This window comes from Eptatretus burgeri, chromosome 4, assembly GCF_056783735.1.
Source record: "Eptatretus burgeri isolate ZD-2024b chromosome 4, Ebu_testis_v1, whole genome shotgun sequence".
Classification (NCBI taxonomy): domain Eukaryota; kingdom Metazoa; phylum Chordata; class Myxini; order Myxiniformes; family Myxinidae; genus Eptatretus; species Eptatretus burgeri.
This window is the reverse complement of record NC_140964.1, coordinates 48,619,363-48,634,236: the sequence shown is the minus strand read 5'-3', so window position 1 is coordinate 48,634,236 and position 14,874 is coordinate 48,619,363. Positions and strand designations below refer to the sequence as shown.

Sequence of the window (14,874 nt, the reverse complement as noted above, 5' to 3'; positions counted from 1 at the left end):
TATATACATACATACATACATACATACATACGTGTGTGTGCACATCACCACGAGACTGCCTGTAATCATTATTCAACGATTGAGAGAAATTTAGTAGCCACATCAAATTGACCTGAAGGCATCAATAATTAACCACAAAGTGTAGTCTGGTGGAGTCACATGTAGACAAGCCCCTCCATGCAGGTCATTATTGAGCTAACTGAGCTTTCACTCCAGATACAATGCAATTGCAACATGGTAACTCTCTTGAGGCTGGCTCTATTTTAAGGTGACAAAACCCTCAATTATGTTGCATGCAGTTGGATTTGAACAGACAACATCGAGGATGACTGATCCAGTGTCCTTACCAAGAACCACAATGTGACAACATTGTGAAAACCGACTTGGCAGCACTATGCGTTCACATGCATTGGCCAAATGGAAGTTCTTTCGTCTCGTGGACGGATTACGAAAGAAGACACGTTGCATGTTATGACAGTATAAAAAGTGCATTATAAATTTGAAAATTTGCAAGTAAATCAGTGGGGAAGGGGGGGGGGTTACCAATTACCACTGTTGAAAAATAGTGTTCACTAACTTGGGCTATTTCAAAAGCCATTCAAAACAGGGTCGATGGGCCTATACCCCCCCCCCCCCCCACACACACACCTGGCGAGTCACACCTGCGACTCGACTGCCAAAATCCCCAGACGATCACAGAAATAATTCCATGAAAGTCAATTTCTATCCTGAATAATGAAAATCGAGGACGTCTGGAAATAAAAACTTTGCAATGTTATATTACAGAACGTCATTTTATTATAATATTACACAAATGCATTTTCCCCAAACGTTAATCCCACCAGACAAACGTAAAATTTTTGTCAACCCAGATAACCAAAATTAGCTTTAATTTTGTAACAATTCTGACTGTTATAATTGTGGTAAAATTACTTAGAATGTCGTGAACTTTCACAAACAACATTAAACTCTGAACTGGAAAGAAAGCCGTCGGTTTGGGTGGAAAAAAAAAGTCAAGAGAAAAGGACATTTTAAATAAAAAAGAAGACGAGGTGAACGAAAATCAAGGTAATAAAAGGTTTGGAACGACAAATGGGGCAAAAAACTATAGAACGAGATGGATAACAAAGACTGAGGAAGCAGCAGTACACAGGACCAGCCCGGATTATAGAGCTTTAGTTCTTGTTAGAATTCAGGTTGTGCTGTTTGAGGGGTTTTATAGGGCCAGACCTGGAAGTTCTGGGGTTGGTTGGAAGAGGCGGAGCAGGGACGCTAGGAACGGGGGGTGTGGACAGTTGCTGAAAGAAGCGCTGTGTGGATTGTAGGACTTCGGCCCTCTGCCGTGCCTGTAGGGAACAGGCCCCACGACAGTTAGCAAAACAATCAGCAAAGTGCAAACTGAGAAAGTTGAAAAACAACTAGATCGTGAAAAGGTTATCCTCATGAGTCGGATGTAATGTTCAATTCAAAGGTTAATATGTAAAGCTGTTCATCACAAAGCAGGATTAGCTAAAACGAAGAAGTGAACCAAGATACCTTGAGTTCCTCCTGACTGGCGCTGTTAAATGTGTGGCTTGAAGTTTGAGGAGCGGTGATTCCCGTCACCATTGCTCTCTCCCCCCACTGGAGCATCGAGTGGTGTGGAGGAACAGGTGGGGGTATGTGTGGCTGAGGAGTTGGAGGGAAAGTTATAAACTACATTAGCACAAACGTATGCCTGAAAAAAACATTGTCTTCCTTAATTTGGGGGCTGGCAGGATAGCCTAGACGTGAGAGGTATGCAAACTCCCCTGGGTTTGAATCTTTACGCAGCTATAAACTGTCATTCTTGTGTTCCGCAGGCAGAGTGATACATCAAATGTGTGTGCCAACCCTCACATGGACGTTAAACTGTGTGTCCTGTCTGCCAAGATGAGGTAGTGGACATTAAAGATGTCACAGTGTCATTGGCCAAGAGAGGCAAGCTATCGCCGGCTCCATTAACAAATTCCAAATTCCTACCCGAACGACTTGATAGAGCATCAGGCCTGGCCGGTCGGTGCGTGAAAGACTTGGGCCAAAAGCTTCCCATGCCCAACCCCACAAGAACATGAGCATAATTGTGGCCATTAAAGAAGAAGTGCATGCCTTGGTCGTTCCATATTTCACTATCTCCATCCAATTTTGCTGCACGATTTTCTGCAACGATCCTTTATGCAAAAATACTACAGCTTTCCACTCCCCATTCAAGCTGTATGCAAAGATCGCGAGAGTTCGGGAAATTTCTGGTTACTTCCGAACAGTGAACTATCTTGGGTGATTGAGCTATTTCTTGCAGCTTCAAGGCTATAGAACCGTTTAGTAATTTCAGGGGGGTTGGAGGAGGGAATTTCGCAAAAGTAATTTGTCCGATTATAAGCAAGTTATAAGAGAGAAAAAAAAAAGGCAGAAGAAGAGGCAGTCATCAGTTGCCTTCCTGTGTGTGTCCAGTTCCATACCATTGTGCTGCATGCATCATTTGTGCTTCAACTTGTGTGCCCTCCATAACTCCAAAACAATTAAACCTAGTGGCCTGAGACTTTGCATGTATACCAAGGGAACTCCAAGGAAGTGCATGATTTTAAATGGGGTGTTTGGGTTAATTTAAACACCCCTTTTGAAGATAATTAACGGCCATATTTAATTATCCTACAGCAAGGCGTCATCCTTGGTCAACCCCTTGTTAACTTGCTGGGGTCCTAATTTGCCATTTTGCTTGGCCTATTCAAACTTGCCTTGATTTGGAAACATGGTCCACCCTCGTAGACTAATTAAATTATATAATCGAAATATTATATCGGATTTTTGAATCGGATCTCGTGGACTAAATAAGTGTCGAAATCTGGAGTGAAATCTTAAAATTTTAACTAATTAGTGATTTTTATAACCAAGTGTATTTATTAAGTTAAAGCATTAAGCTTAATGTTTTTTCTACTGTTTGAATGATTATATTGAGTGAACAAAATATTAAGGAATGTGCAGAAAGTGTAACTTCATTGAGCGCAACACCGTGCTCTACAACCTGCTTTTACAATCCATGACGACAGTCTACAGGGGTCCTTTTTCAGCATTTACGTAAGCAGTTTTCTTTTTCACAGTTTTGTGCGATCTGCTTTCATTACAAGATATTAATATAAATCCACTAATAGTTCCTGCAATATGTTGACAGTCGGCAGTTTCTGCAAGCGAAGAAGTACTTTTTTGTTGCTGCAAGTGAAGAGGGATTTTTTTTTGCTTTGCACCGTTTTATGTAATCTGCTTTCATGCGAAGATCTTAAAATGAATATACTAATAATTGCTGCATGCATGCAGGCAGGCAGGCCTTTGCCATGTAGATTGCATTCGTTTTAATTAATAAATGCTCCCGCCTGGTTTTATATAGAACACGGCGGCGAAAAAGAAAATGTTGCTGTTTGGGTGCGTTTTAACACCCCGGCAATTCCCGAGTCTGCAACCTTCCCTCCCCTCAGGCTGCCTTCCATTCCCCCTCACGCTGCCTTCCATGGCCCCTCACGCTGCCTTCCATGGCCCCTCACGCTGCCTTCCATGCCCCATCACGCTGCCTTCCATGCCCCATCACGCTGCCTTCCATGCCCCATCACGCTGCCTTCCATGCCCCATCACGCTGCCTTCCATGCCCCATCACGCTGCCTTCCATGCCCCATCACGCTGCCTTCCATGCCCCATCACGCTGCCTTCCATGCCCCATCACGCTGCCTTCCATGCCCCATCACGCTGTCTTCCATGTCCCATCACGCTGTCTTCCATGCCCCATCACGCTGCCTTCCATGTCCCATCACGCTGCCTTCCATGCCCCATCACGCTGCTTTCCATTCCCCATCACGCTGCCTTCCATTCGCCCTCATGCTGCCTTCCATTCCCAATCACACTGCCTTCCCCTACTCTCCCCTCATGCTATCCTACAGACACATGACAGAAGTAAATATACACCATGATTTTAAAAGAATTTAGTTATTTAACATTTGAAGTACATTTGATCCATTTTAATACATACACGAGTATTTTTTAGACTTGCTATTTGCAGATTTCAATGCTTTTACTATTTCAGGCATAGAACTAATGAGTTCTGAAATTTCCTCTTGTGGGATTTTCTGCCCAGGCTTCATGCAAACAGGTTAGCAATTCTACCCATGATGTTGGTTTCCTGGAATTTTTCCGCACAGCTCGATCCAATATGGCCCAGGGGTGTTCAATGAGATTCATGTCAGGAGATTGACTTTGCCATGGAAGTCGCTTGATCCCATTTTTGTCCTGCCATTCTTTGGTCTTTTTTGCAGTGTAGCATGGAGCTCCATCTTCCATGAACAGAGTGTTGTTTTTGACCATCTGATCAGTGGAGAAGACAGGGAGATGTCCATCCTCAAGGATAGAAATGTACATGGGAGAGTTGATGTTGCCAACACATTCCACAAGCTCTGACCGACCAGCGCTCCAGATTGCTCCCCACACCATCACTGAAAAATCAGAGTTTGACAGTTGGCTGCAATCGGTTCAAAGAGAACTCTTGACTGGGAAGTCTCCAGACCCATACGAGTCCAGTCAAAAAATTGAGCAAATTGGGACTCATAATGACAGTTTGCCAAAACTCGAAGGGTCTGTTGGCCATCTCATCAGCCCACTTCTTTCTCCCTTGAATGTTGGCTGGTCTAAGAAGAGGTTTTCTCTTAGCTGCTCTCCCATAGTAGCCCAGTTGAGGAAGGTACCGCACAGCAGTTCTTGAGCTAACTTGGACCTCCTCTGCAACATCTGCTGCCTTGCAATGGAGAGTTTTCTCAATGGACCACTTGACAGCTCAAAGACACCTTTCTGAGGGCCCAGGTCCACAAGAACGGGAAGCTGTGGTTTCCTTGCCTTCGCTGGTGAATTTAACAATCACCCGATTGACTGTAGAAAGTGGAATGCCAAGGTTCTGATGCTGGCTGACTCCACCTTCCAAATGGCCAACAATTCGTCCTCTTTGAAAATTGGAAAGTTTGTGTGTGTGCTCCCTGGGTTTGAGGCATAGTTAATTGTCATACAAGACCCAGGAACTCGTTTCTGCAAATAAATAGTCGAATATTAATGCAAATCACTGAGTAAAACTGCTTTATACAGATGACATGAATATATTTAAGGTGTCTATTTACTTCTGTCACGTCTCTGTACTCCCAAACCACCTCCACCACCATACAACTCTCCGGAGGTCGAGGAGAGGAAGGGGTGTCAAAGAATATATGAATTGGACAAATGAAAGTTGTTGTTTTTTATTTTTATTTTTATTTTGTTATGTAATTGGAACTGCTGCTCGGATCAATTCTGCAATTCGTCTCAGGTTAAGAGATTCTCGAGTTCATTACTGAGAAAGGCATGAACTCTGGCATGGCTTTTTCAATGATCAAAGGAAAATGCCCTGCATTTCTTTCCCCCTCCCTCATGCTTACTTCCTCCCAAAGCCCCTTCACCGCCCCCTCCCCCAACCCCACTGACATCTCTGGGCGGCATCTGGGCATCGTTTAGTATGACCCGTATAAACGTGCTGTTTCAACGTACCCAATTTTGTTCAATACTAATGCCGGCATAAGGGGATCACCCCCAACCCCCCCCCCACTTTCCCTCAAGCCCCCCCTATCAAAAGCATGTCCAGAACACCCCCTTCCCATCCCCACCATCACCTCTCTCTCCCATCCTCCTTGCCCCCCCACCATCCCCTCACTCTCCCATCCTCCTTGCCCCCCCCCTCCGCAGTGTATCGTGACGCGTGGTAAGGCTTTGCTCTCCCCGCACCTTCCTTGCTCCCCTTCCTCGCTCCACGACCCCATCTTGCTCCGCGTCCCCTACGACCTCCCCCCCCACCGCCCCGTCTTAATATTCCCGTCAGTGAATCGACGGATTGTATTTGACAGTTGCCAAACAATGTTTCAGCAATTTTCCAAGTTGTTTCCAAAAGAAATATCCAAATGTCAGCGATTCCTTCATTTTATTTTACTCCTCAGGATGTTGGAAGGAGCTATTCGATTCTTTACTCCACATCAACAGCATTGCCAAATGTTGTCTTCATGATGACTGTTGGTACATGGGGTGGGAGTTCTAATGGCTGAGGACCATTTTCAACATTCAGCAGGTAAAGCTTTTCGGTTCATTGCCTGATCATCTTGTGCTGCCTGTTGGTTTGCTTCAAGGACTACTGCCATTGGCTTATGCTTGTCTGAATATCAGTCTGAATAGTGTTGAAGCTTATGGAAGAGCAGGAAAACAGAGTGAAGGGAAAATGGAAAAAGTGCGGTAGAGGAGAAACAGCTGGACAAGAATGGATGGATGGATGCATCATAGGAGCAAGGAGAGAAGAGTTGGGGAGAAAGTAAGAGAGATAGATAGCAACTCCGATCAAATAGGTTGTACGTCAATCATTCAATAACAAAAGAAAATAGACTAACAAAATTACCCCCGTGTGGGGGAGACGGTCATCTCTAGAATGTTTTTACCATCATAAATCGATGAACCGTTGCCAGATATCTCCTAAAATGACAGACGAGATAGGTTTTGAAAATGGCAACTTTCACAACTTTCGTGACCTCATGACCTCGTGACCTTGACCCTGACCTCGTATCCGGGGAAAAAATATGTCGTTGGGTATCACTCATCGACCTCTACCCACATACCAAATTTCATCAATAACGGAAGTAAAAAGTTTTCTTTGTACCGGGAGGTGTTTTTGACCATCTTAAAGGTTATGTGGCGGCCAAACGGGACAGAAATTCAAAAATCTGTCCGGTTAGATACAAGATAATATTTATTACTATCATAATCAATAAACAGTTGCCGAATATCTTGTAGAATGGCAGACTAGATAGGTTTTGAAAATAGGGATTTTTATAACTTACGTGACCTCGTGACCTCGTCCCTGACCTTGAACCCGGACAAAAGTTATATCGTTGTGCAACACTCATCGACCTCTACCCACATACTAAGTTTCATCAAGATCGGAAAGAAAAATTGTTGACGGACGGACAGACGTACGGACGGACGGACATTTGGTCCGGCTTTATTAGGTCATCTCGGTAGAGATGACCTAACAAGAGGAAAGTCGATGGCACACCATCACAAATCCCAACACTTCCCACCAAAAGCAAAGTTGAAAGATGGAAAAGAGCTCCACCAGGAATGATCCAATATCTAATTGAGTTTTTAAAAAAAAATCTTGTTTTGACCTTTTTTTGACCACAAGTCCCCACCCGCTGGGGCATGAACTGGCGGTCAAATCCAAAAAATCGTTACATATTTCATGCGTCCCCCCAATGTTGATTACATATACTAAGTTTCATTTAACAAGGTGCCCGTTGTGCCTGTAAAAAAAAAACACATGAGTTGCCCTCACCTGCAAAGATTGAAGTTGCTGGTACACCTGCGTTCCTCTCTGTACCACATTCCGCACACCCAATACCGGACTTACCGAGCTGGAGGGAATAAAACACAGACGTATGATCCAAAGCTCACGTCTCAACAGTGAGGTGGAAATATTGCACCATGACCAAGTAAGAAATAGCGACGGCAAGTGAAGAGGAAATGTTTACCGGAATGGAGAGGATGTAATTGGAGGAGTCCTGGCTACGTCCATATCAATACAAGACAGAACCTTGTTGGAAAAAAACGATACAAGTGGAAAGATATGTAAGTAAAAGAAGGAACACAAAAATGTTCCAACCAGATTTGTAAAAAATAGCACGACATGAGCTAAGGTGGTAGAAGGGGCAGAAAATATTGCTCAAAGTCGTAATTTCAAGTGACTAAGGAAAGAAGGTCTTTGTGTTAAGTTTTTTGAGCAAGTTTTTTTTTTTTTTTTTAATTTATAAATCCATTCGTTCCAAAATAAATGTATTTTGTGTGGAATGTGTACGTTCACTTAAATTCCCCATTACCACCCAACATTCTTCAATTTCGTATTTATTATATATAAATATATTCGATATCTCTGTATCGGTGCAGTTATTCTCACCTTCCCTTGCCTTTGGTTCCCCAAAGGTGCAGCGCTTCCTACTCCTCCCGGGGGAAGAGACAACAGTGGTGGAGCAGGAGGCGAGGCAATCTGATAGGCTGGAAGCTGGACAGGGAGCTGGAAGAGAAAAAAAAAAAAAGTAAATTATATAACAGCGTGATGTCGCCACGCTGAAATAAAAGGGCAACTGCTAAAACAAAGCTCTGTTTGCTAAGGAGCTTACTATTTTCAAATGTACATTGAAGAAGAAAATAAAAGAGAAAAAACACACACACACACACACACACACACACACACACACACACACACACACACACACACACACACACACACACACACACACACACACACAAATGTAAAGGGCAATGCCAGCAAAATCAAATAATTAGGGAGTGAGGGGTGGTGTGGGGTAAAAAAAATAAAAACCCTGTTATATACTCCTACACACTTCAAGCTGGAAAAACAACTAGCAAAGTAATTAAATACATAATGAAAGTTCATTCAATAAAAGTAATTGCAAAAAAACAGAAACAAAAAAACTGCAGCTCAAGTTGTGGAATTAAGCATAATTATCAACTACGAACAAGGGGTTGAAGGAGATATTAAAAACAAATCATCCTCTTCATCAAAGATGAGATTTACCACATCATGTTCCATTAGTGCACAGACACCATTATATGCCAGCTTTCCAGCAAAGGCTGCTCGGAAATAGCCTGATGGTTTTTCCTTTTGTACACCAAGAGTGTTGATGAAGAGCTATGTGGGATTGAAAGAAAGGAAATGACAACCAAACAATTCAAGATGGTGAATGGGTTGAGAGAGTAAAAATAACCCCCCCCAAAAAACCTGCGACAGTGAGGATGGAGACATTGATGGCGATGGGTAGAACCCAGGCTGAGGCTGAGGAGGTATTGGCGTGGGGAAGATGCCAAGAGGAGGCCGGCCGGCCTAGGGTTGGGGTTGGGTGGGGAGGGCATTGTAATAAAGTACTCAATTAAATATTTAGTTTAAAATTCCAGGAAAAAAAAAAAAACAAGTGAAAAGTGTGTTATGTCATCTCATTGCAAGCTTTCGATGATTAAAGTTCAAAACACCTCCTTCCCCTCAACCCCCCCCCCATCAATCTTTTCCTCCCACATTCTATGCAATGCCCCCTCTCTTCCTTTCCACCTGTAAAAGTTGAGATTCCATCATGGCCGCAGCAGCGAGATGGCTGCCTGAGTCAAAAACAAGAGGAGGCTGATGTGGGAGTGGCTGAGGTTGGGGCATTGGATGCTGGGGGCTAAAACCTAGCCCCTTTGTGGGGTCCGTGGGAAAAGCCCCGCCTAGAAATGCAGGCTTTGGAGCCTGATGTCCTGCCCCAACAGAAGCCGCACCTCCTCCAGAAAGGACCATAGGGGAGGGGTTGGGCTGGAGGAAAGGTTGTGGTGGGGACCTGCAAGAAAAAGAGGGGAAGACTTGTGAACAGGACAAATGAAAATAAAACAGAAGGCAGACCGAGACAAGAAAATGAAATAAAATGTGGAGGCAATGTGATAGATAACTAATAGGTTTTCCAGTTAAACTTGAGAAAAAAAAGAGACATCAAAGTGACAAAATGAGAGTTTTCACAGAAATAGTGAGGAAGGATCTCAAGAGTGGAAGGAAGACACGTTCGGAGAGGCAAGGAAGGAGGAACCTGAAGAGATTGAAGACATCTTGAGGTTGTGAGGTAGGTGGAGCCTGAAGGGTGGAGTAAAGAGGAAGTGCTTGGAGTGCTGGGGGCTGGAAATTGGGAAAGATAAAGAGATGTCTCCTTAATATACCAAAGCCAACAACTCCCAAAGGGATGTGTGCAAGAGCCAGGGTTTTATCTTGAGGTTTCATTGGAAAGACAAAATCAGCTTTAAAATTATACTAATTATTACCTTGATTGTGTCCCTGTGTCTGTTGTATCGTCTCATTCACTTCCGTCTTTCAAATATGCTGCCCATCATTACCTCACGTGTTCACCCATGCACATCCATGATCTCTTCCACACACTCAGTTCCATTGTCACTTGTTCTTGTTATCCCTCATTGTGGATGTCCATCCCCTTGCCCACACCATTTTAGGTAGTCTCTAAACCTGCTGCCCTTTGACGTTTAGCCCCTCCATGAGCCTAGACTTGTATTAAAGCCAACTTGTCCAGAAAAAACCTCTGCCTGGTCTCCAACAGAACGTTGGGATTACAGATGCTCCACTTATCACTGCGCACAGGGATTGGCATCCCGTGAAACAACCGCATGGCGTCCTGGACCCAGTTGAACATGCTGCGAGCTACACCTGAAGGACATCAACCCGATTACGTTTACACATTGACGTGAGCATGGGCCAGACCCACACCAATACAATAAATCCTCCAATTTTGATGTCTCATAAGGAGACAGTTTAATCAATTCGACTTCATGGTTATTTCTTGGTCTGGGTATTCCTCCTTTAAGACAGTAGTTGCGTTGCGAAAATTTACCGGGCTAGCTGAAAACGCGCAAGATAAAGTAATTTTACCATCAGAAACAATATAATAGATGGAGATTGTGTGTCAGGACGTGGGTGGATGGGGAAGAATGAGAGAAAGAAAGTCACTTATGCATTTAAATAAAATACACCTGAGCGGGTTTGACGGTCAGCTCGGATACAAAAACTTGATGCAACCGAGTGTTAATGAACCTTAGCGTCGACGGAAAGTGAAAACAGAATTCAAATTGAATTTAAAATAAACGCGTGAGGCCGCTCGAAGCAAAAATCTCCATATTGCAGGAATCTTTTCCAACATCATTATACAATTTTCAAACCCACGTTTATGGCCATGAAAGAAATACTCTAAGTGTGTGAATTTAATGGCTGTATCCAGGACAGAGCTGGACCCCAACTAAAAAGGACCCTCGGGCCACCGAGAAGCTCAATCACTCACTGCCTGCACGTCTGCGAGGCGTCACGTGACCAGCCAGCTCGCCGTTGGACGAAATGCCCTTACAAAAATTTTCGTCCATTTTTCACTGGAATTCTTTCAGATACTTGTAGAGCACATCCCCAACCATCTAAAATATAAACATTAATCTCACAGACGCTACGAATAAGCAGTCCCTCAGGAGGACAGCTTACGAGGTGAAGCATGAACGGAAAGCATGTGGTATCCCTTCCAGAGTCTCAGTTATTTGAATTGAATATATTTTCCTCATGAAAAGTGTGTTTCTGAGCAGATTTGCATGAAAATTATATTCATTAAAAGTGTAGATGCACCAGAAGGTCCCAAAAGTGAAAACAGAAATCAACTAGAACTTAAGACAGCCTCGTTATATGGCATGGAAACGGATGGAAGGCCATGGAAGCTACCACTCGCTGCAATGCATTCCACGACCAAGGATATAAACATTAAATTTTCACAAAATCTGATGCAACCGAGTGTGAATCAACCTTAGCGACGATGAAAAGTAAAAACGGAATTTAAATTGAACTTAAAATAACCACGTGAAGCAGTGTTGAAGTCAGCGGACCTCGTGTTGCCCAATAAACAGGGCCAGACGACAGAGGTAATGAGAAACTAGTTCGTCAAATTAAATCTTGTTAATAATCCCCATGAAAACCGTGATGCATTATAGCCGTCCGATGCTTCCTTATAGGCCATTCGACCAATCCGTCATTTTGCACTTGATGACCCTGTAACCTTGACCTCGAGGCGAAAATGCGAAAAAGGGCTCAGACGATCTATAGAGAGCAACTAGTATTATTATCGTGTCAAGTTATAACTCAATCGGCCGAGACGTCAAGGAGGAGATAGAAAAATAAAAATTGTTGACAGACGGACGGATAGACAAACAGACAGACAGGGACAGACAGATCTGAGGACATCGAACGGTTATATTAGGTCAGCGAGCTGACCTAAAAATGAAATTAAAATCATAATATAATGGGAGTAAGCCTGGAACTTCTAACACTTTTCTCCAAACATATTCTGTTCATACTTCCGAAATCTTCACGTTATGTGTTCCATGTATTTACGCAGGTGATGGCGGATTCAAAAAATCGAATATACATAGAATTTCAAAGAGGGAATCGATGACGTCACAATCAGCAGCGTTCGGCGGCAAACCGACGGCCGGGTCCAGACGACGTGCTTTACTTAACTATGAGTTCAGGACGTTCGTTCAACTCAGCATTTACGACTTTTATCCTGCCATGTTGTTAATATGTTGATGGGGATAATGTAGAAACGACGAATATGTCAAATCGTTTGTGTTACTCATCTGGCACTTTGTGTCAAGGCTAACAATCTAAAGTGACCATTCTCAAAACGCTACCATGGGCCCCCAGACACGCCACCAATATGAACTGAGCTGTTGAATGCGGCACAAAGCATCCAAAGAAACTACCGTAACCGAGTATTGTGATCCGTCCTGTCCCCCATACCTGTCGCAGACAGGTATCTGCAAGTAAAACATAATTTCATGAACCTGATATGTTCAATGTTGTTGCTTGCGGTGATGGTAGAAGTGGAGGGGCGATGGTGTGAAGTTATTGAGGGGCTCCATCAAGTAAGCGTTCCATCTTCCCGATCGCGAACGACACTTCCGTTGCAGCAAATGGTGAAACACTGAGCACTCGCTTTGATTTTATAAGCATTTGTACGAATCGTTTGTAAATTGGATTCGGTAAGTCCAAGCACTCGCCAATGTCCACTGCCCGTCACCTTTCTTACAAATTGCTTGATCAATTTCGATTTCACTTTTAACAAAATAGCTTTCCTTTGTTTCTTAATTTTAATTTCACCCTTACCAATCATGGTGTCGAAGGATGCACACACAAGATACTGTATTACGGGATAAGTTTAGCAGATAAATCCGCGACACATTTGATGTGCGCAAATACTAAGATGGCTGCCAAAGAACCCTCAGTTTTCCACGTGTTTGGTATGAGTCCACACACGCCGAGCATCCCGCGGCACATCTAGCACTAGTTTAGTCGGCGCGGAGTGACGGCCGGGTGATTTTCCCGCAATCATGTAATATCGAAAATCAACGTGCTATACGAAAAATGGTCCTAAATTCATCAACCGCCTAATAACGAAATTGCATAAAACGAAAACACGTTATGCGAGGAATTACTGAACTTGTGGAAACATAGCTTCCCCGAATAATATGAGTGGAGGCAAGGCATTATGTGCTGTTTGACATGACATGACAACGGGAGCCATGATGTAAAACAAGGCAGAGAGCATCACTTGTAAAACTCCACACCTCATCAATGAGGAGAGAGACATGCTGAGCGTGGTACCTGTGACAGGGTTGTGTTGTATGTGGGTGCAGGGTGCAAGGCATGGGGAAGCCTCGCGATTGGGAACACGTGGTTTGGGTCAACTTGGTACAATGTTGGGTACTGGCTGCCACTACCTGCAGAGAGCCACATGGAACATGCAGTCAGATGATATGGAAAGAGGATTAAAAAGTTTGATGTGTGCAGAATTCAAAAGGTCATGCAGACCAACAAGCAATTCAGGAAGTCAGGGCACAAACAGGAAAATAGAAACAAAGATTATTAACTCAGACAGACCATATACACATCAAGACAAAAAATGGAGATGACAGGGTTATGTTAATATATCAAGAATAAGGGATGCAAAAACATTCCTCAAAATGTGAAGGGTCCAGGGAGAAGGAATAAAGTAGAATGAATGACTCGTCTCAACCGTGAAGGCTAGTGTCGTTCTGCATCAGCAGACAGGTAGTAGAACAATGGATGGCATCAACAGGACGTTGATTGGGGTAAGCCAACCACTGAGAGAAGTAAGGGGAAGCTGACGTTTCTGGCATTAACCCTTCGTCTGAGCAAAAATAAATGAAATAAGTCACTCTTTTGCTGACAAAGGGTTAATGCCTAAAACCTCATCTTCTCGTTTTATCACGACATTCAGTACTTCAATTGACATTGTTGATTCCATCCAACAGGAATAAAGAATTACCTTGTGAGAGGAACAATGGACTTGGAAGAGCTGGAGGTGGACACGGTAACTGAGGAAATGTAGATGATGTGATGTTCGATTCCAGCAGCTGTTGAGGCCGCACTTTGCATACGTTTGGTTGCTCTGCTACACAAAGAGAGCAAGAGACAGAGACAGATATAATTAATTATAAATGATAAAAAGATAATTAAAAGTAATAATAACAACAATAAAAATAAATAATCTGTCATTTGTGTAATTAAGTAACGTTTATGTTGTAGTGACCTGGGCGAACAGGATGGCCTAGGAGGTACGCACACTACCCTCTGAGTGGACTAGCCTGGGTTTGAATCTTGACCCAGCTTTAAACTGTCATCCCGGTGTTTCACAGGCATGGAAGTTCATCAGTGTGTGCCATCCCTCAGATAGACGTTAAACTTGGCGTCTCGTCTGCCAACATTAATTCGTGGTCGTTAAAGATCCCGTGGTGTCCTTCGCGAAGAGTCGACAAGCTATTGCCGGCACCATGAACAAATTACAAATTCCTACCCCAATGTTAGTGGAACATCAGGCCGAGCCAGCTGGTTTGTGAAAGACTTGGGCCAAGCTTCCACCAGCCAAACCCACAAAAACATGGGGGGGGGGAAGAATAAAGAACAAAAACAATAAGAAGAACAAGAACAAAAAGAAGAACAAGAGGAGAAGAAGAAAAAGAACAAGAGGAGGAGGAAAAAGAAGAACAAGAGGAGGAAGAAGAAGAACAAGAGGAGGAAGAAGAACAAGAGGAAGAAGAAGAAGAACAAGAGGAAGAAGAAGAAGAAGAACAAGAGGAAGAAGAAAAAGAAGAAGAAAAAGAGGAAGAAGAAGAACAACAAAAGGAAGAACAAAAATAAGAACAAGAAGAAGA

General features: G+C 43.3%; 1 protein-coding gene across 2 annotated transcripts in view; it reads right to left on the bottom strand.

Moving 5' to 3' along the window:
* Nucleotides 1-775: 775 nt before the first annotated feature.
* Nucleotides 776-14,874, bottom strand: part of LOC147027987 (uncharacterized) — an 83,959-nt gene continuing 69,860 nt past the window's right edge. For both annotated transcript variants that reach the window (XM_085877889.1, XM_085877890.1), the window contains exons 21-31: nucleotides 13,989-14,114; nucleotides 13,304-13,419; nucleotides 9,690-9,775; nucleotides 9,182-9,446; nucleotides 8,858-8,959; nucleotides 8,654-8,767; nucleotides 8,012-8,128; nucleotides 7,590-7,651; nucleotides 7,394-7,472; nucleotides 1,537-1,668; nucleotides 776-1,346 (exon numbers count right to left, since the gene is read on the bottom strand). In XM_085877889.1, coding sequence (XP_085734015.1) covers nucleotides 1,176-1,346; nucleotides 1,537-1,668; nucleotides 7,394-7,472; nucleotides 7,590-7,651; nucleotides 8,012-8,128; nucleotides 8,654-8,767; nucleotides 8,858-8,959; nucleotides 9,182-9,446; nucleotides 9,690-9,775; nucleotides 13,304-13,419; nucleotides 13,989-14,114 — 1,370 coding nt within the window. In that variant the 3' untranslated portion in view covers nucleotides 776-1,175. The remainder of the gene's footprint in view (nucleotides 1,347-1,536; nucleotides 1,669-7,393; nucleotides 7,473-7,589; nucleotides 7,652-8,011; nucleotides 8,129-8,653; nucleotides 8,768-8,857; nucleotides 8,960-9,181; nucleotides 9,447-9,689; nucleotides 9,776-13,303; nucleotides 13,420-13,988; nucleotides 14,115-14,874) is intronic.